General features: G+C 39.3%; 1 protein-coding gene across 14 annotated transcripts in view; it reads left to right on the top strand.

Moving 5' to 3' along the window:
• The window catches only part of Dock10 (dedicator of cytokinesis 10), a 248,888-nt gene that overhangs the window by 155,356 nt on the left and 71,646 nt on the right, over positions 1-21,886 (top strand). For all 14 annotated transcript variants that reach the window (XM_037210228.1, XM_037210229.1, XM_028884109.2 and 11 more), the window contains exons 12-21: positions 3,650-3,874; positions 4,037-4,159; positions 5,647-5,729; positions 10,489-10,611; positions 12,589-12,668; positions 14,481-14,668; positions 15,231-15,296; positions 16,953-17,045; positions 21,170-21,293; positions 21,475-21,596. In XM_037210228.1, the coding sequence (XP_037066123.1) occupies positions 3,650-3,874; positions 4,037-4,159; positions 5,647-5,729; positions 10,489-10,611; positions 12,589-12,668; positions 14,481-14,668; positions 15,231-15,296; positions 16,953-17,045; positions 21,170-21,293; positions 21,475-21,596 (1,227 nt within the window). The remainder of the gene's footprint in view (positions 1-3,649; positions 3,875-4,036; positions 4,160-5,646; positions 5,730-10,488; positions 10,612-12,588; positions 12,669-14,480; positions 14,669-15,230; positions 15,297-16,952; positions 17,046-21,169; positions 21,294-21,474; positions 21,597-21,886) is intronic.

Consider the following 21,886-nt stretch of genomic DNA (forward strand, 5'->3'; position numbering starts at 1 on the left):
AAGGGAAAGTAACATTTAAACATTTAAATGTGACTATCAAAGTTGCCAACAAAAGACTAAGAAGGAATTGTTGTTGGAAGAGAGATAAACCAGAGAAATGTGGGGTAAAAGGCCAAGAAAGAACAAACCCACTGTGTGTGATGGTCCTGAGACTGTGAAACATGAATTAGAGAAACTTCAATAGACATGCAGCAGAGAGCTGCACTTTCCTTGTAGAAAAAGATATTAGAAGGGATTAGACCATGCTTTCATGTCTAACATAAAACAAAAAAAAATGCCTAAAAACTTTGTTTTTGAAACCATTTGGAAATTTAAGAAAATTTGATCCAAATTGTAAAGCCACTTAGTCAGCACACTACATAAAAATAAATGGGCTTTATCATTTCATACATTGACCTATACTAAAAATATAAATATTTTAAACCTATGTTTTTCATCCAACACATTCTTAAGTGCAATTTAAAAATCCATTTTGGGAACTAAAAGTCAAAGAAAATGGGTTTATTCTTGGATGTGAGAGTGATGAGGCTGTGTGATAATATCTACCATTATTGTCATCCCCCTCCCCACCCATTGATTACCAGCATTGATTCGAATGACCTGGCTGGCTAGGCAGATATCTCTATCATCTCCCACGACTCGTTATGTGTGTCTCCTGAAAGCTTCGTACTTGGTTAAAGGGCACAGCCCTCTATGACTGAAAATAGCAGAGACACATCAGTAACTTCATTCCTATGGTGAACCTGAAAACAAGCGCCCAGAGACAATGGGCTTTTCTTTCCAGTGCCAAAGGCATGTGACTCCTTCCATGTAGATCGTGTTCAAAAGCGACATGGCTCTATTTGTTTAAGTCTCAACAGTGTCCTTTAGAAACATTTTTATTTTTATTTGATTTTATTCCCTTACACTTCATGTGCATTGGTGTTTTGTATGCATGTGTGTAAGTATACCTTGACTCATCCGCAAGGGCAGCCAGTGCTCTTAAACAATGAGTCATTCCTGAGAGTGGTTTTTCCAAGTCCTTCCTGTCTCTCAGGCCAAGGAGTTAAGTTGGTTTTGAGGTTCTGAATTGTTTCTAAGTAATTTTACAGTAGATACAAGTGTTTAAAAAAATGAACTAGGAAATTACTTTTAAAAAATAATTTCATTGCACTCGTTAGTAATCATATCAAAATCAATAAACAGCCTCACTTTGGTGATAGTTTATCATTGAATGAAATTGTAGCACTCTTCCCCTAATGGCACTCTTCAACTTCATCATTCTTAACTTTGATGAGCATGTTTTGAAGAGCAGTTCTTCATGTTCCGGAAGAGCTAACTGCTGCATTTCATACACGAGTGTGTCTACAGACTCAATGAAAGACTTTTTTATAATGAGGAAGCAGACTTTGACAGTATGTAATTTTTCAGTCAATCAAATAGAACACCAAATTCTAGCTGATGGTTTCATCGCCTAAGATATTTCCTTGAAAATGGGAGTTGACGCCAGCAATCTGAACTAATAAAGCTGTTTCATTGTAGCTACATTTGAATTTCCCTCTTCCTGAATTTTCAGAAGTAATTCATCAGCCTAAACCTCAGCAGCCTACAAATTAATTTGTCAGGCTCTGACGATGTTTTGTTACACAAACATATCCTGCAAAGCCAACCATTTAAAAAGTAAGATTTGGCATTTTCATTGTGAAGGTGGATTGGAAAAATAAATGAATGCCACAAGACCTGTAATTTCTGATGTCGTATTAATGGAGGTAATTTATTTCCATTCAGCAAATGGGATGAAAGTCAAAATCCAACAATTCAGAAAAAAATAGTGATTTCTATTTCTCGACCTTCAAAGTGTTTTGTGTACCTGCATTAATCTTTCATTATTTTTGCATTTTCAACTCTTAGCACACTACAACTACCCCAAATGAAGACTTTTTCTAAACTAAATCAAATTACTGAAATATAAATTCTACTTGATAATTACTTTTAAGTAAGCGTGTATATGTGTGTGTGAGAGAGTATGTATGTGTGTGTGTGTGGTATTGTGTGTACAAGTATGTGTGGTGCCTTTGGGAAGCCCCAGAGCATAGTGACCAGAGTTCACAGTGGCCACCAGGTCATCAAGTCCATCTGCACCAAGCTGCAGAATAAGGAACATGTACTTGAGGCTCTGCATAGAGCCAAGTTCATGTTCTCTGGCCACAAGAAGATCCACACATCTCAAAGAAGTGGAGCTTCACCAAATAAATGCAGATGAATTTGAAGACACGGTTGCTGAGAGGTGGCTCATTCCCGATGGCTGAGGAATCAAATACATCCCCAATAGTGATTCCCCAGGACTATTGGCTAGCCCTGCATTCCTGAGGACTTCCACAGTACTCTCCTGTACCCTACCAAATCATGTTCAATAATCTCCCATCCAGTCTGCTTATGCTAAAAAAAAAAAAAAAATGGCAATGAGGAAAGTGTCATCTCACTGGAGTCCTAATTAACACATGTACAGAAGGACAGAATAGCACAGCCATTGAGAGCCAGCACAGTAGTCACGGATCGCACTGAGAGTTCAGATTGGTGGGAGGTGGGCTTGAAGAACAGCAAGACAGAGGGTCATCTTGGAATATGTATCTACAAATATTGTTGAAGGGACAACGGTAACCTTAGGGTTAAGAAAACTGGCAGATGACATAACCAGAAGTTAGTTAGCACCACCATTACTGAAAGAGCTGACCCTGGTGCTGGAAGTGTGGTGGACTTCAAAATTAGTACTCAATGAAGAGACCACATGATGTCTCTTTTAAAACTTCATCTTAAATACTGACTTCTTTTCAGGAGACTTCCCACCTTCTCTGACAACGGGTCCTTTCACAGGCCGATGCTCATCTGTGTCACACTATCATATTCATGAATGTATTAAAACTGCACAAAATAGTAGAAAGCACAACACCAATGTAAAATAAATATTATTATGATGGTTTCAAGCTGTGATTTAAAAAAAAAATCTGAAAAGCACCGGTTGTGGTGGCACACACCAGTAGGATTTGCTGAAGGAGACGGAGGCAGAGAGATCACCAGTTGCTCAAGGCCAGCCTGGGCTACACATTTAGCTAGGTGGTGGTGGCACATGCTTTTAAATCCAGATCTTGGAAGGCAGATGCAAGTGGATCCCTGAGTTCAAAGCCAACCTGGTATAGAGCACAAATCCCAGGATAGTCAGGGCTACACAGAGAGACCGTGTTACAAAAGAAAAAGAAAAGAAAAGAAACCTGAAAAGCAATTAGACTAGTGAAGTATTTCTCAGTACACTCTAGACATTTCTAGGCTCCCATTTTAGTTCTCCAAAGATCTGGGGAAACTGAGGTTAAGGGGTATTTTCTTAGAGCATGGGGAAAACAACTTGAAGGCTGTTAAAGCCTAATTTGCTGGTGGTAAAACATGTGGAAAAGCATACTTGGATGGGAATCTAGGATCAAGAAACAAACGAGAGGCCGCCCTAGGCTTGGAGGCCTCTGCTGCAAGGAGGGATTCTGGGTACTTCTCACTGGGTCCAAGGGAACTCGCTTTCTGCGTGTCTTTCACCCGATGTGTCGAGATGCAGTGGTGCACAGGGTAGTGGACGGGTGACTGCGGTATGTCAGAGCCACCTGGGTTTTCTTTTCCCCAACAGATTGAGCCTTTTTTTGTGAGTGTGGCGCTTTATGACCTCAGAGATAGCCGGAAGATCTCCGCCGATTTCCACGTGGATCTGAATCACCCTGCTGTCCGGCAGATGCTCTCCGCGACGCCACCGGCCTTGGAAAACGGCAGCATGGACACTGGGGGCACACCAAGACAATCAGAAGAACCTCACATAAAGGGCATTCCAGAGGAGTGGTTAAAATTCCCAAAGCAGGTTGCACTTTGTTTACTTGTAATGGGACCCAAAAGCCTTGTCCCTTAGATTGTTCCTTAACAATGGGTTATACGGGATGTCTTTTTTTTTTTTTAATGACATTTTGTGAACGTCTTCAGGGTGGCTTCTATGGTAGTTATTTACTGCTTTCTTTGGATATAGGCTATATTCTCTGTGAGTGATCCACACTCTGAAATTGTTTTGGTGGCCAAAGTCGAAAAAGTCTTAATGGGAAACATTGGAAGTGGTGCAGAACCTTATATTAAGAACCCAGATTCCAACAAGGTAAAGATTATTTTCTTATAAATAATTTCAGTCACTTTGAAGAAATAAAGTCATGCTGCCTTCCTGGATTATAAAAGCTGACAAATGTACGACTTTCAACATTCACCTAGCAGTATAATTAATATCTACCAAAAACATTTTAAGTTATACATTTTGGGTTTATGTCCTTTTGACTCAACAGTCTCTGATGTCTACGAATCTGTTAGTAAGGTGGTTCTCAACCTTCCTAATGCTGCAACCCGTTAATACGGTTCTTCAGGTTATGGTGATCCCTACCAATAAAATTATTTTTGTTGCTATTTCATAACTTTGATTTTGCTTCTGTTATGAATTGTAATGTAAATATCTGTGTTTTCCCGTGGTCTTAGGTGACCCCTGTGCAAGGGTCATTCAGCCCCACCCTACCCCCTTGAGGGGTCATGCCCCACAGGTTGAGAACCACTGTATTAGCAGAAATGAGTTGAAATTTGTATATATCATTTTAGCCCCCAAAATACCCAAAGATGGAGGTATTTACAATAGCAAAGTTAGGAGTCGGGATCAAGTGAAGGCAATTTGCTAAAATATCAGCAAGCTGACGATGGACTCAATAGCAGAGACAAATGATTGTACATTAAATATAATAACAGTGAAGTGCAGGGAAATAGAGATGAGGAAGAGTGTGAGTGGGCTGAATGATAAGAGCAGTGATGTTTTTCTGTTTTCTTCTTTCTATTGCCTTGTTATTTCAAATAATCAAATTATGGACTACCTCCATTTACTAGAAGATAAATATTTAAAGTATATATTTTCCATACAAAGGAATGGTATCAAGGAAATGACTCAAAGCCAATGAATCTGAGCATGTGCGACAATTTAGACTGTAGTTTAACGTGTTCATGAGTTTCTCATATCATGGTTCAGGAAACTATCTGTTCAGATCACATCCAGCCTGTTACCAGCTTTTGTAAAGAAAATTTTATTGACACTCAGTCACACTTGGCCGAGAATGTGTGAAGCCCTGGGTTTGCTCCAGCACTGAAAATGAAAATGTCTCTTGTACTTACTACAGCTACCTCCCCACTTAGAGCAATAGATCTGAGGAAGTGTGACAGGGAATGCAGGGTCCATGCAGCTCTTCAGAGAAAAGGCCTCTGGTTGAGTAAAAACTGTGATCGATTGTGAATGTAAATTCGATAACTTTCCATTCATGATTTTAACTTCTCCTAGCTGGAAGGTAGGCAGGAAGAGAGGCAGGACAAGTAGATAATAGTTGATATTTCAAGACTAGGGGATTTTCCACACTTAGAATTTTCAAATTTAAAAGAAAGCCTAGAATTCTACAAAAACTTGAACACAGAGGGTACCATATGTAATCTATGTGCCAGTAAGATGAAACTGTATAGAATTTCAGTAGATAATAAAATGGAAAAATAAGCATTATTATTCCACATGCACAATTTGTAATTGGCTGTCCCTAAATAACATTTTATTTATTTTTTCCTCAGTTTGCACAAAAAATACTCAAATCCAATAGGCAGTTCTGCAGCAAATTGGGGAAATATCGGATGCCATTTGCTTGGGCCGTGAGGTAAGATCCTACTTTGCAACTCACAGAATAGAGAAGCGCTTACAATCCGCATTGGTAGCTATGGCTTTGAATGCCTTTATGGTTGTCTATTATTTTTAATGGAGCCACACCTAAAGAAATGTTAACATGGTGTCATCTTCGTAGACATCATGAGCTCTGCAGAGATATATACTTCACAAATTAGTTCAGCAAGACAGCTTATCTGAAGGCCCCTGACTTGCATACAGTGGGGGCATGGCCAGATATACTGGGAGGTCTCAGTCAGTACCAAATCGAAATCATAACTTGTTTATATGTAACTGATTTAATGAACACAATGCTTGTTCAGTCCTGAGAGCCAAATGGACATAAGATAAGGAGGGATAGTGCATACTTTCCTGTGCACCTGCATATCTTCATTTATTCATAGAGCTCTGCTCTGTATGTGAATGTCCAAATGAGACCATCAAGTTTATCACTTAATCTGCCTTTGATTTTGGTATAAATTAGCACAGTCAATCATATCCCCAGTTGACTCTGATGGAAAAGCTGGGTTTTGGGTGACAAATAGTAGACCATCCATCCAAGAAATGGAACCTCTGTGGAAAATAGAACTTGCTTTTCAGATCTACTGACACATCAACTCTCAGTGTCCTTCTCAAACTCATTACACCTGCATTGCTATAAGAATTCCTTAAATGGGGGAAACCCTGGCATAGACTCATAAAACAACTCAAGATCAGCAATGAAACAACTTAACTAGAAGGGATTAACTACAGGCCTAGAACAGAACACCCACTTAATGAATGTTGGTGGCATTATCCCAAAGGCAGTCCTTTCAACTCAAAATGCAAAGTCCAGAAGGAAGGGTTGACCTGTTGGGCATTCTTCAGTTCACACAGCTTCCATTGAGGCACACGTTCAGAGAAAACCCACCAATGTGTGCCAGAATGTTATGGCCGTTATTTAAGACTGGAGACCGGCAGATAGAAGGACAGAAGGATTCCAGCCCCAGTAAGCCATGACAGATTCCTGCAGGCTGCAAGGACTGACTTATATTCAGACAGCAAGGGTGGGAGAGCCAGGCTGCCAAGCCTGGTAGACACAGCAAAGCTGACAAGTTCAGGTCACCACTTATTGAATCATTGATTGAGCCATGGTTCCAGAGTCTCATCTGTAGGATGGAGCTGAAAATTCCTGCCTCATGGGCAGCATGTTCTGTTAACTTCACATGTACCCAGATTTGGCATAAAAGACATTATGAATATTATTTTATCTCTTTCTTCCTGCCTTTTCTTATAGAGATAACTAATGGTAAACATGAAAAACATGGTATCTACATTGTCATTATTATTATTATTATTGAAAGTCATCATGGAGTTCATATTCATGCTCCACAACTCCCCATTTCTTGTAAATTTTCGTCAGTGACAAATAGTGTGGAGGACAGAAGTAAAGAATGTGTCAATCATTGGCAGAATGGCACTTAGAAGTAACACCCTCACTCTAAAATTGTCAGCCAACTGTAAGGAAGACAGATGAAACTTCCGTGGAGTCTGAATGCGTTATCGACTCTTGAAGTATTTATTTCTGAAAGGAAAGCTAGCGAAGCCACAAGCTTGCTGTGCTAGTGGTTCAACTGTCGGTTAGTAAGTTGTATGCACCACCAATGATTTCAATTTGCGTGAGCTTCTCTGGCAAATGAGAAAAAATGATTGAACGTGCAGAGATTGTGGAATGTTGGGTCATTTGGATTATCTAGCTTCCGTAAGCACACAAGCTACCCAAAGAGGCAATCGCTACCCCACCTTCCAGTGAAAACACCGCGTAAGTTAAGAGTCGGCAGGACCCTCAGAAGGTGAGCTGGCACTCACATCATTCTGGAACAGACCAGCTCCATGACACAGGTAGTACATTGTTGGGACTGCTAGGTCCCCATTGGCTTTCCCTTCATACTTTATTTTCTATCTGGCAGTTTGTTTCACAGTATAGCTGTTGAGTGTACCCTAAAACATTTGAAAGCAACTGTGGTTAAAATAGTAGCATGAACAGTTGCTTGGAACCAGATTTTTACCCAGCTGCTGCAGTACACACAGATCTCATTGCTGTGAACATCTAATTTGAAATGTATCTGGTATGTTCTCCGCTTTGACGCCAGCTGCACTGCTACTTTTTAGCAAAAAAATATTATCTTTTGAATAGGTGTAGAACATGCACACACACACACAGGCACACAGAGCTATGTGGGATATCCTATAATTAACAATTCTAAAAGAAGTTGAATTTACAAATATGTCCTATTGTAATTAAACTTTTCCCATGCATGCCACCTCTAGGATCATAGGGGCCCAAGCCCACGCCAGGATTACCTCACAGGTTCTTGTACACTGTCTCATTTTAACTTACAAATGACTAACAGACGGTGCTCAATTTTCTTTAAAATTCATCAGGCAGGACTAAAACAAATTTTCATTCTCATATCTGTACCTCTACGGATGCACAATGCAGCAGTATCTCAGATTCTCATGCTGCCATCCCAACAAGTGGTGGTCCATCTCTGCATGCATCTTCCAGTGGCAAAGCCCCTAGTATACCCTCACCAGGTCCTTCTCTGTCTTTTTATAGTTCTATTATTATTGGATCATTCATTTTTATACCATTGAAATTGCCAGTCAACCAAATTAACTTTTTTTTTCTCTGCTTGGTGACTTCTAGGCAAATGTTCTACCGCTGAACTACATCCTCAGACCTTGGAGAGTTTTAGTTTTTTTGCTGTTTGTTTGTTTGTTTGTTTGTTTGTTTGTTTGTTTGTTTTGAGAGAGGGTTGTCTGTGTGGCTCATCATGGCTTTGAACACCCTGTCCTCCTTTTGTCTTTACTACCTCAGTGCTGAGATTATAGTCATGTGCCCATGCTAGGCCCTCACAACCACTTTAATCTGTTGTATCCACACATGCAGAGAAATGCCTAAATCCCACATGATGCTATATGCCTCTGATTTTAGCACTTGAGAGAGTGTGGGGTAGAAGGATCAAAAATAAAGATCTCAGGCTGCAGTATACTTCATGAGTAGCCATTCCCAGTGAAGGATTTCCACAGGACAGCTGTGGATATGAGCAACATGGAGTTCACAGCTCACATAGATTAATTATTTATACAAAAGTCATTTTTAAGTTAAATGCTTTGAAATTCTTGTCACATTTTTATGTATTTACTTTGTGGGGTGGAGGCCGGGGAGGGCATCTGCAGCTTGCTGCAGCTCTCATGTGGAGTTCAGAAGACAATGTGCAGAAACAGGCTTTCTCCTTCCCCCAGAGGGGCCTTAGAAGCTGAGCTGGCAGGCAGGCTTGGCTGAAAGGGCCTTTACCTGCTGCGTTCTCTCTCTAGTCTTCAAGTGAGATGTTTTGATTATGCTTTCCTGATGTTATTTCATTAAAATTTCATCAAGGAGAGATTATTTTTTCCCCCTCAGTTACTACTTAACAAGAATTGCAACAAAACTGTAAGGAGACGATTTCAAAGGGTCTAAAAATATCATTTCAATACATTTCTAGGCCCCATGTTCCATTTTCCCCATGTTCCTTTACACTAAACGTCGATGGCTGATATCATTTTCAAAGCCATTTCAGCTACTTTATTAAAATATTTGATTCATTTAGATGATAAAATATTCTAGTTAAGGCTCTTAAACTAGAAGAAATAAAAATTCAACATTTCTCTGATGTTGAAGAAAAAGCAATTACATGTGGGCTGAATTTTTCTTCGGTGCATATTAAGTGTGGGGGTGGGGCTGACGTCAGCAAAGTGCACGTGAAACAAATATTGCCAGACCTCACTCCGTCACTTAGACAACAGCAATTGTGTGTTCTAAATAAGGCGTTATAGCTCCCACGAAATGGATCAAGGAAAGGAAACAACATAACGTTACCCTTATTTAATGCAAAACTCTGACTCACATTTCCTGCGTCTTATCTTAACTTCTGTCCTAAAAGTTAGAACATGGCCTCCTTAACCTCCACAAAGACATTTTAAGAATCACGCTTTCTTTCCACAGTTGTAATCACAACATGATCCTTACTGCACATTCATAAATCCTGATGACACCACCCAAAGTGCAGTGGCCCCTTCTTGCCCAGGTTAGGGTGCCTTGGGGAAACAGTTAAAGGAGGAGCTTAGAAGATAGCTCGGTCGGTGGAATGCTTGCTTTGCAAACACGGGAACCTGAGTTCGAGCCACAGAACCTAGGGGAAAAAACTGGACATGATGGTGCATGGTATAGACATACCACAGAGGAAGCAAATGCAGGAGGATGTCCGGAGCTTACTGACCAGCCAGCCTAGCCTCTTCAGTGAGTTTCAGGCCAGTGAGAGGTTTCACTTCATGAAACAAGATGGATGAGGCCTTGCTGCGTGCGCGTGCATGTGCGCGCGCACACACACACACACCAACACAACTTCACCACTGGCACAAATGCACATGCAAAAATTAATATATTCCCGCTTTTCCTGATACTCCAAGATTTTGATATGGTAATAAATGTCAGACATCATAAAAACAGTTGTAACGGGAACTGCTCCTACCTGAGGATATACAGTTGAAAATGAGGAATATGACACAAATGTGGTGTTTATAAGGAAAAAAACACTGTCTAAGAATTGGTGTCTTTTTACTTTGATAAGACCCTTGGGTACTTTCTATTATAAACTAAAATGATCATTAATTATCCTCCTTAAAAACACAAGTTCTTAAGTAGTAACAACATAAACATTATTTTCCTGCAGATCTGTATTTAAGGACAACCAGGGAAACGTGGACAGAGACTCAAGATTTTCTCCATTGTATAGACAAGAAAGTAGCAAGATTTCAGCTGAGGACCTGCTTAAACTGGTATCGGACTACAGACGGTAGGATAATCTGGATGCCCCTTTATGTAATCAACACATTGTTTTTCTCTCTCCATAACACCTGAGGCCCTGAGTCCCAACTGTCCAGACACCTCCAGAAACAGATGGCTGTCTAGTGACTTCCCTTTCATCCAAATTGTGCCAAAGAGTCAGTTTGCCAGAATCGTACAGAAGATTTCTCACATGTTGGGCTATATCATTCATCTCTAGCTGTGTGACAACCCACCCCCAAAATTCAGTGTCTGGAACAGCATTGTTTACGGTACTCCTGATTCTTTAGTGTCATTTTGTTTCTTCCACACATGATATTGGCTGGCAGAGGACAGTTGGGACTGGAGAATCCACTTCTTCGCCACAGGAGCCTCTTTGTGAGATATGTAGATGACCTTATTATATTATTTATCTTACACTATTAGCCTCTAATACACAAAGTGTTCTTGTACTCGTTAGCCTTGAATAATGGTTCTGTCTCTTCCGCCCAAGAATCAACAGTCTCTTATCAACTAATTTTACATATCCCTCAAAAATATGAAGATATGTTTAAACAAGCATGGCCAATATCTTCTGCAGCATCAGTGAATTATTTGCAGCTATTTAGATAGAAGGGATAGTTTATCAAATCTATCTAATAGTCACCATTATGGAAGGTTTTAGAACATACGATTAGGAGGAGAAGTAGACTCTTAGGCAAGACCCTGTACCTAACTTAATCCTTTGTAGTCCAGGCAGAGTACTGGTAACGTAAGAGACCTGTCTTCCCTTCACTCATCAAACATCCTGGTCAAATCCTATACCCAGGTCTTCACAAAGCCCCTCAAGCCACCCTGAGAAAATAAAAAGGGCTTTTCCTTTCGCCTTCTTGACAATCTAAGACTTGAAGAGCTATAATAATGAGCAGAATGGAACATGCAAAGATTTAGGGATAAACTGATACAACAAGCCTCCTGTTGTCAGTGAATACAGAGAAACTATAAATGGCATGTGAGGGGCACCTTGAATACATAGTGCAGGACTGACATTAAATTAGGACTGATTTCTCCTGGTGACCAATTTCTATAGCATTAATTAATTTGTCATTGATGACTTCAAGCCACCAAAGTGGTTCACTGAACACAGAGCTGGGAACAGAGGTAAACAACCTTGGGGATCCAATCATCTTATGGGGTGTGTATGAGTTATTTTTCTAACTGCTTCCTCGTAAGAGCAACTTAAGAGAAGAGGGTTCGCTTTGGCTTATGCTCTCAGAGGATATGGTGCTTTGTGGCACCGAAGACAGGAACACAGTCGGCTGGTGACATTGCATCTGCAGTCAGGAAGTGGAGAGTGAATAGGGAATGGAGCTGAGCTGTAAAACTCTAATGCCAGCCCCGGTGACCGACTTCCTCCAGCAAGACTCTACCTCCTAAAGGTCCTTCAACCTTCAAAGAATGCCACCAGCTGGAAGCAGGGAAGGAAACAGAACTCCAGAGTCAAAGAGTGAACGTGCATAATAATAGGAGAGCGAGAAGCGCATGTAGAGGCAGTCAGTTCTTTGTTATTGAAGACGGAAAAAAATTCAAACTCTTAGCAATTACAGCAAAAACTTTTGTTCTCAAAAATTCTTAAAACTCACTTTGACAGTCAAATGCTTAAGCAATTTCAAATGAGTCTTATTGACAAGACCATATAATTTATATTCATCTGGCTGCATGTATAAGTGAAGTCAGAGAGAATAAGTTTAAGGTATTTTTCGGGATATATGTAACTTGACTCCTTCATAATTTTTGTTTTCATTTATAGTAACATATTTTATAGGAATTAAACTAACCAAGTAAAAACAATCAATACACCACTTTTTGTTGTCTATTCTTTACACTTCTCAAAGCTCAGAATTATAGTACAAGATGGGGTTTCTTTGAAAATCAAAATAATACTGTGTGTGTGTGTGTGTGTGTGTGTGTGTGTGTGTGTGTGTGTGTGTGTGATGTCCTTTCACAGAGCTGACCGGACAGGCAAAATGCAGACCATCCCTGGAAGCCTGGACATTGTTGTGGACAACATTCCCTTGGAGCAGCCAAGTATGATGCCGATGTCATTGATGTCACAGTTCATTTAGAGACTTCTGAGTATCTTGTGGGAGATTGTTTGGATGTTTGGTTGGTTCTTCAGTTAACTGGTTGATCCCAAGATTTGGGTTGTTTGGGGATTTAGTCTTCCAAAATGGAAAGGAATTCATTATACTATAGGAATATGGGACTTACTTGTCCGTTGAGACAGACAATGAAGTCATAACGAAAACAGTATCCTGGATAGCTTAACTTTCATCTGTTATCCAAATATGGGTATAATATCCAGCAAGATATTAGTTATTCACATAACCCTTTAAACCCTGGAGTGTTATGAGGAAAGTCAGACTCAAGTAAATGAATAGCCAATAGTGAAAGAATTCAGATTCTATCTAGTTTCCCTGACTCAAGTATAGACTGGTTCTGCCATACCTCACTGACAACAAATTGCTTTGAGCACTGGCCACAGCCACCTAAGCGACTAAAATGTCATTATATAGACTGTCTATCTTATTTGGAACATGGTAAAACTCCTGCTTTTACTGACCTAAAAATGAACGTTTCAGAATACAGAATCAAGTTTTCGTATAATAAACAACTGGGTAGAGACTACAGACAGGGAATATTAGGATGGCCATCTATCCTGATAAGTTTCCACAAATCATTTTAATATAAACTATAACAAGAATTTTAACTTGAGTTCTGACTCAAAATCATTTTCACATTGAATGATGGGAAACAGCAGAGGAGAAATTTAGCCATTTTCTCTACTTGATTTAGGGAATAAGGCTTTATTACCTACAGAAAGGACAACAGAATAGAAAGCTAAATACTCTCCTTGAAAGAAGGGTAGATTAATAGAGAAATTTGAGAACATAATGAAAATATTATAATCAATACCTGATGAAATAATAGAACTGTCATCTGATTCCCAAGTATGTACAGCCCATCACTTTGTTTTATCTGAGTCCAGGAAGGTCCTTTGTAGAAACAAAAGCAGTGGGGCTCTTTCCCTTTCAACATGATAGCTCCTCTCTTCAAACAGTGTAATGACAGAAGTTTTGACATATACATTCTTAACCATCTTTTCTTATGTTTTCTTGGGCTATTTTTTTTCCTTAGGCTAACTGCAAAGTTAGAGTTTTAAAGGTGGTAAAAATGTAAGAGAAAGAAAAGCAACAAACAGTGTACAGAGGGCTTTAGGCACTGACCATAAAAACCATTCCATATACAAAAAATTACTACTAATTCATCTGTCACTATCACTAATAGACCCACTGAATAACTTTATTCTGCTACGCAATAATACATGTATTTTATTTGTAATAGCAAGTGACTGTCAGTGGGTTACACCTTATCTTATAAAAATCTACCTAGAATATTCTATATATAGAAAACATTATGAAAATTATAAATTCAGGGTCTGGAGAGGTGGCTCAGAGGTTAAGAGCACAGCCTGCTCTTCCAGAGGTCCTGAGTTCAATTCCCAGCAACCATGTGGTGGCTCACAGCCATCTGTAATGAGATCTGGTGCCCTCTTCTGGCGTGCAGGCATACGTAGAGGCAGAATGTTGTATACATAATAAATAATCTTTTTTAAAAATATATAAATCCATCTCAAAGATTTGCCATGGTTCTTAGCCATGAGTTTTAATATTAAATATATAACTTTCTCATGCCCAATGCCCCTTCTCACATTTTCATGCTCTTGCTACACAATAGCAAATTTCCATTTTAAATAGATTCATGTTAAGATATGTTAAGTGTTGTTCACTTTAGAAGACCCATATGAAATGACAAACTCTTATTTTCTGATTTTTTAAGACTGTGTAACATCGTCCTTTATTCCTGTCAAGCCTTTCAACGTGATGGCTCAGTCAGAACCTACAGTGGAGGTGGAAGAATTGATTTATGACTCAACAAAGCATTGCCGACCATACAGAGTATACAAAAATCAAATTTATGTCTACCCCAAACACCTCAAGTACGATAGCCAGAAATGCTTCAACAAGGTAACTTCTCAGTTCACTGTATATAGATCACACAAGATGGTTCTTGAAAGAGCAACTTGAAATAACTATGAGCCAAGACTTGGAGGAAATGCTTAGCCAAGGGTGGGTACATCCTAGAATTTACTTTAGGATTATTTAAAGATGAATGCATTTTCAGGACCTTGAAGTATTGCAGAAGAGTTATCTTATAGTTGTTAATCTCTGAATTGTTTGAAGATGTAATTGTTGTGTAATATATTAATAATCTTTTCTAAAATCTTTTCTAAAATCTAAAATCTTCTCTAAAATCATCCTGACATAAATTTAATCTAGACCAGTTTTTTTGGTTCTTATAATGCTCTGAAAAGAGCATGCTTAGTCCTATACTATGAGCTTTTTTGTTGTTGTTTCCTTTAAAATCTCTCCAAATCCTGCTGCTTCTGAGGACCAAGACAATGGTGGTTATTCTACATTTTTTTTTCATATTTAATTAGAAGCTACTTATTTTAGGCCCTTACATTGTTTGGGATGTTAATTTAAGAGGAAATTACCATATCCATTTTCCCCCACACTATAATTTCAGGCACGAAATATAACTGTGTGCATTGAATTCAAAAATTCTGATGAAGACGGTTCCAAGGCCGTGAAGGTGAGTCGAGTCACTTGGGGACACACGTGAGAGGGAAGGCAGGCACCTCGGTCCTTTGCATCACTGGGAGATTTTTATATGAGTATGGTTAAATGAGGAGCAATTTCAGGCATTTGCTTTAGATTTCCTGAAAGTGTATATGACTTAACAGCCATCACTAACACCATCTATCAGAAATGGTAATCTCCCACAGCTCTTCACTTCAGGATTTGGAAAAGGGGAACTCATTATAGTGTGAAATAAATACAATAGTACCCTGTGAAGAGTCTGCCCTGTGCACAAATTAAGTCCACCTCTTGATTCATCATACGTGATTTGTAGCAGTACATCCAGCCTGCCTTCATGCTGTCCCCATAGAGAGGCTACTATACACAGGCCTATTGGTTAATGCAGGAAGTCCCTGGAGAGCTCATATTTATGAACAGGATAGTTGGTTAATGCAAGGTACGTCCATAGAGCTCTCATTTATGGAGCCAACTGCCCTAGGGACTAGAAAAATGACTCTAAAAAGACAGCCCACATGAGTTAATAGTATCATTATTTTGACCTATAAAACTGGATTGCCTTTTATAGAGTTCATATATGATATGTACTATTTTTTAGGGTTATCAAATAACAAAAAAAGCCTATAAAAATAAAGAGGAAAGCTATTTTTACTGAGCCTATGGTCAAATCTTCTAGGTTGCAGTGAATCAGAGTGAAGAGGTAGTTAAGAACCAAGATAATGTCTAACTAATCCTACCATTGCCCCAGGCTGTTTCTCATGATACCATCAAGTATCAATTATACTCTGATTTATGATAGCAGGAAATTTTTAGTCTTATTTCAAAGAGCAGGGATGAACTTAAGAATGAGCTAACTCATGTAGGGTAGAGAGGCATTCTTCAAGATAATCTTGAGCCACTATGAGCATCCATACAGACCGAGCTTTTTACAGCATTAGTATCAGGAGAGGAAAATTAGCAGGCGATATTATTGTTAAGCAATGCAATGACTAGGTAGGAAGCCCAACGGGTCTGCCAAAGCAGTGCTTGTAATGGGGATAAACTAGGAATGAAGAGCAACAGCAGGTGTGTGGGCTCCCTGCTTCATTGCATTATTGACATCATGCAGAGACGTAGCTTGACCAGACCTAAGACTAGAAGAGAGGTCCAGAGCTCCAGGCATATGTGCCCTTCACCTGTGTGATTCATGAAAGCCTATTCCAGTCCTCTGACCCGATTAGAGGTTAGGATACAACATCAAAAGCTGGGTCTGTCCTGCTACCTCCACTGTCATGAGTAGGACTTGGTTTGCATGGAACTGGGGTCCAGCCAAGCCTGAGGACCTTAACTCTCTCAGGAAGGCATCCTTTAGGGATCTGTCTTGAACATTAACTCATATGACGATCAAAAGTCATCTAGTGAGTTGGTTCGACCCTCATGCCATACCTACAAGATGAATAAAGACTTTTAGATGTTCTTTGATGTCCCGTTGCATAGTACACACAGAACATTATATCAACGAAGTTCAAAGTTAACTAGATGTCATCCTGGGATGTCTATCACAAAGTGTGCTGGTATTGGTACTGGAATTGGAAACTGAAGAATTGACTTTTTCTCACTTGAGAATATTTTCAGGCACTCACAATTGTTTCCCTCATAATTTTCTAAACAGTGTATTTATGGAAAACCTGGAGGGCCGCTCTTCACTTCAGCTGCCTACACAGCTGTACTGCACCATTCTCAAAACCCAGATTTTTCTGATGAGGTAAGGACCAGGCCTCCACAGCCTCTACCTGTAACTCATGGGTGAGTAGGTCAGGGAAACCATGTCTAGACCACATCTCAGATTGAGGACAGTAGTGTACCCATCCCAAGACTCTAAAGTGACACTGACTGATGTGACGCTGGCTGATGATAATCCTGGTATATGTTGCAAGTTCCTGCAGCTGAGCACAAGACTGACCTTCAAAAAAAAGATGGTTCTCTTTTGTCATTTGTAGATGTAACCAACCATCTTATTAAAATAAGAAACACAGAACCAATGTAAAAGGGAAAGCCGAGAGGTCAGAGCTCAGAGCTAAAATCTTACCTCCTGCGGTGCTCCTAGCTTCCCCGAAAGAGAGCTACTTCCTGTGTGTCTGTCTTTAAATAGTCTTTCTGTTCTGCCTTCTCATTCGTTGTAAACCCAAACACATGACTGCCTCGTCACTGCCTGTAAGTACTGCCCTCCAGGTCTAAAAGGCGTATGTCTCCAATGTTGGCTGTATCCCTGAACACACAGAGATCTACCTGTCTCTTCTACCAAGTGCTGGAATTAAAGGCATGCGCCGCCGCTGCCACCGCCGCCACCGCCACCACCACCACGCTCTGGCTATGGCTGTAATAGCTCTAACCCCCAGGCAACTTTATTTATTAACATACAATGAAAATCACATTTCAGTACAAATAAAATACCACCATAATCATTCTTTTCCAATGAGACTATTTTTCCTCATTTATTTTATGGGTGATTTTAATAAAGATTATATTAGATAACTTTACCAATCAGTGGCAGCATATCATATCATTTTATAGCAGGAAGACCAGATGTTATGAATCAACACTATTGCTAATACCTGCATGAACTTCATTGGGCTCCATCCCCTCATCTCATGGTTAGAAGTGTGACTTGTTCTGGAAAATTCAACACTCTTACTGTGCACCAAGCATATAGACATCATCTCACTTAACTCCTCCAAAGCTTGGAGAATCCGGCACTGTTACCACCTCCTGTTATATAGACAAGGGCACTGGCTCAAGCAACTTTGTCAGGGTCATATAACTACTAAGTGACAGTCAGCATTCAAACCGGGCCATATTACTCTAGATAGAAGTTTCCCGCTTCCTATAACTCATAAGAAATACCATTAGGCTAGTGGTAAAGTGCTGCTCACATATTAGCTCTTTTATAAACAGCCTGAGACAAGTTTTAGTGAAAGCTCTAAACTACTACAACCAGCTAGGGTTTTATGAGTTACTCTATTGATGCTATAACAAATTTGCACCCTTCAGTTGCTCAAAACAATACACATCATTTACAGCTCTGGTGGTTAGGGGTCTGAACTGGCTGTCATGTGGCTGAAATGACCGTGTTAGTGAGGCCAGTATGTCTCCGGAAATGTCCAGAGGAAGATCTGTTTCCTTACCTCTTGCAGCCTCTAAACACCACCTCATACCTTGGTTTGTGACTCCTCTCCTGCCTACCTTTTATAAGAACTATGGTGGAACTGGAAATGTAGCTCAGCTGATGAATGTTCACCCAGCATACATTAAGTCCTGGGTCCCGTTCCTAGCACCACACACATCTGGGTGTGATGATCACAGCCCTTGGGAAATAGAGGTAGGAGGATCATAAATTTAAGATAATCCTTTGCTATCTAGACAGTTTGAGGGCAGCATGAGGTGCATGGGATCCTTTTTTTAAAAGGAAGGAGAAGAAAGGGAGGGAGAGAGGGATGGAGGGATGAAGAAAGGAAGGAAAGAAACTCATTGTGACCACATTGTACCCACTTGTAATACCTGATATAACCCCAAGGTCCTCACCTTAATCACATCTTTGAAGTTCCTTTTGTCTTGCACAGTCACATAATCATGGGTTCTGGGTTTTAGAACACAGTCACCTTTGGGAGCCATTCTCTGCCCACCGCCATTCTCTGTCCGACACCCCATGTTACACATTTGTCATTTTCAAACTAATTAACAGAATCCCCGACCTTACCTCCTACTTCCTTATCTACTTAATAATCTTATTTTCCTCCATCAATCCAGATAAGAAGATTTAAAAAAAAAGCAAAATGCTAAGGGAAAGAGTTATTATCATATTACAGAATATTTACCATATTGATTGACTTTTTGACAAAACAGGTGTGAAAGATGCATTTTCTGTAGATGTAAGAATTTCATAAATTAATGTTCTCAGAGTCTCAGTGCTGTTAAGTCTGGCTTTTAATCTTTTTCATTTTCTCATATTTCCTGGAATCTCATAAAAACCTATGAGCTTTTCCACATGGCATGTAGATTATCAATCACTTAGTGGCCTTTGCAGCACAGATTTAATACTAAGGTTTTATTTCCTTGATTGTAGGAAAAATGATGGCATTATCTTTAAAATAGGTATAAATTATCCAATGCATCGTTACAATAAAATGTAACTATTTGCAAGATTTTTTAAGTGAGGGATTGTGAAGACTAGTTTTATGTCAACTTGGCACAAGCTAGAGTCATTTTAGAAGAGCGACCCTCAATTGACAAAATGCCCCCCACCAGATTTACCTGTGGGAAAGTCTATGGTACATTTTTTTTTATTATTGTTGAATGATGTGGGAGAAGCCAGATCACTGTGGACAGGGCTTCTCCTGAGCTGGTTGTTCTGGGTGCTGTAAGAAAGCAGTCTGAACAAGCCAGGAAGAGCAAGCCAGCAAGCAGAACTACTCTGTGGCTTCTGCTTCAGTTCCTTACCATTTAGTTAACTGAAATTCTTGAATACTTGGTGCATTGCTACGTAATCTTGAAGTTGGCTCAGAAGAAATTTTCTAGTGTTCTGCTTATTATTATGGATTTTGAAATGTGTATAGGCTTTTGTAACTAGGTTAGTACACTGTTATATAAATAATATATCGGCGTGCAACTCATAAAAATCCAGGAATCCTCAAAATCCTCAGGGATCCTCATACATCAAAATTATCTGGAAGACTGATTGAAGCAGAATACTCAGATTTGGGTATTCAGCGTGTCTGAGTTAGGCCTAAGATTTTATGGTTCCAGGTGAAACCGATGCTACCATTGCAGGGACCACACTGTGAAACATGTAGTCCTAAGTCCTTCCTTAAACAGAATGAAAATAAACCAGCCAGATGCACAGGATAGCTAATTAATAATCTATGGGTTTTAGTTATTGCTCAACTTGACTATTCCCAGAACGAGTGACTCACATAAAGCTAAGTGCATGATACCTGGACAGGCTCCTGGAATCCTGGTATACAGGGGTCATCAGAAGATGTAGGACTATCTTGGAAGCCACCTATTACTAACTCTACCATCTCTTACTCACCCAGAGACTCCAGTATCTCTGGCCTTGAGTCTCACCTCTGTAGTGTCCCCTTCATAAGACAATAGGGAAATTAAATGTATGTGACAGAACTTTAAAACCTAATCCAAAAGGTGCCATAAACTGTAGGTGGTTATTTCAAACCCTTTCTTTCCAGAAATATGGAATAACCCATGTAGTTATGTTTGTGTTTAATCAGAGGCATCATTAGTAACCCTTCAGTACAGCTTCATCAAGTGACTCATTACTTCCTATGACAAAAGTCATCTCATATGTGTGTGTGTTGTATTGTAGAGAGACGGAGGCCAGGCTTCCAGTTACCTTGTTTACAGTCACAGTTCTTGGTGATGTGTACATGAATTGCCTGGGTATCTTATTAAGATGCAGATTCAGATTCTGGGCAGTGTCTGAGATTCTGAATGGCTAACACATGTTCATTTACTACTCATGCCCATGAGCATGCTCTGGAGGCTAGGACTTACAGTTTACATAGTTTATGGTAGTTCTTAATGTTTGTCTTCCTTACATTCTGTAATCCTGTTAGTGAGTGTGTGGTTTTGAATATGTATATTTAATGCAGACTCTAGAAACATAAATCATATAATGAGAGATGCTACATAATATAAATTATCATCTATCACATAAGATGTAAAAATAACATATTAATACATTACAGCCAGCAGATTGAATATTTGTTGAGTATTAAATCATTTTTGACTAAGCATGGACTTAAAATTCACTCTTGTGCTGACGTGAAGCAAATGATTTTAATCTCAATCCAAATGTGATATCTTTCACTGCAGGTGAAAATTGAGCTACCAACACAACTTCATGAAAAACACCATCTTTTATTTTCTTTTTATCACATCACATGTGACATCAATGCCAAAGCTAACGCCAAAAAGAAAGAGGCTCTGGAGACTTCAGGTACTTACAAGAAGTGACCTAAAATAGGTCAATGTGTTTACCTAGAGTTGGAGAACATTTTAAAAAGATATGATTTATTGATTTTTAAATGAAGTCAATGTTTATAGTGACAAATGGTATATTTGTGCTTCTTAGCATAGTGGTTTGCATTCAAAACTTTCTACGTGTTGTCTCCTTTCAGTGGGATATGCTTGGCTTCCTCTGGTGAAACATGATCAAATAGCTTCTCAGGAGTATAATATCCCAATAACAACCACCCTGCCTCCAAATTATTTAAGCATTCAAGATTCTGCAAGTGGAAAGGTATTGTATAGTGTATAATTTACAAGAAAATTTTAAAAAATCAGCTATGAAACAAGGCTATCTTTTTTCTCTACTATTTAAACTAGCATGATAGTGTGCCTGTCCATTGCAATTATGAACTTAACCTACAATAATCCAACTCTTACTTTATTTGTGACCATTAAAAGAATGACTTTTGAAAGTATGTCAGGCTCATCTCCAAAACTTCCAAATGAATCTTCACATTTTTCCTGTCTCTAGAGCAATGTGGGAATAATGGTTCAGAATAGCAAATTAACATAAACTAAATG

The sequence above is a fragment of the Peromyscus leucopus genome, chromosome 13 (assembly GCF_004664715.2).
Source record: "Peromyscus leucopus breed LL Stock chromosome 13, UCI_PerLeu_2.1, whole genome shotgun sequence".
NCBI lineage: Eukaryota > Metazoa > Chordata > Mammalia > Rodentia > Cricetidae > Peromyscus > Peromyscus leucopus.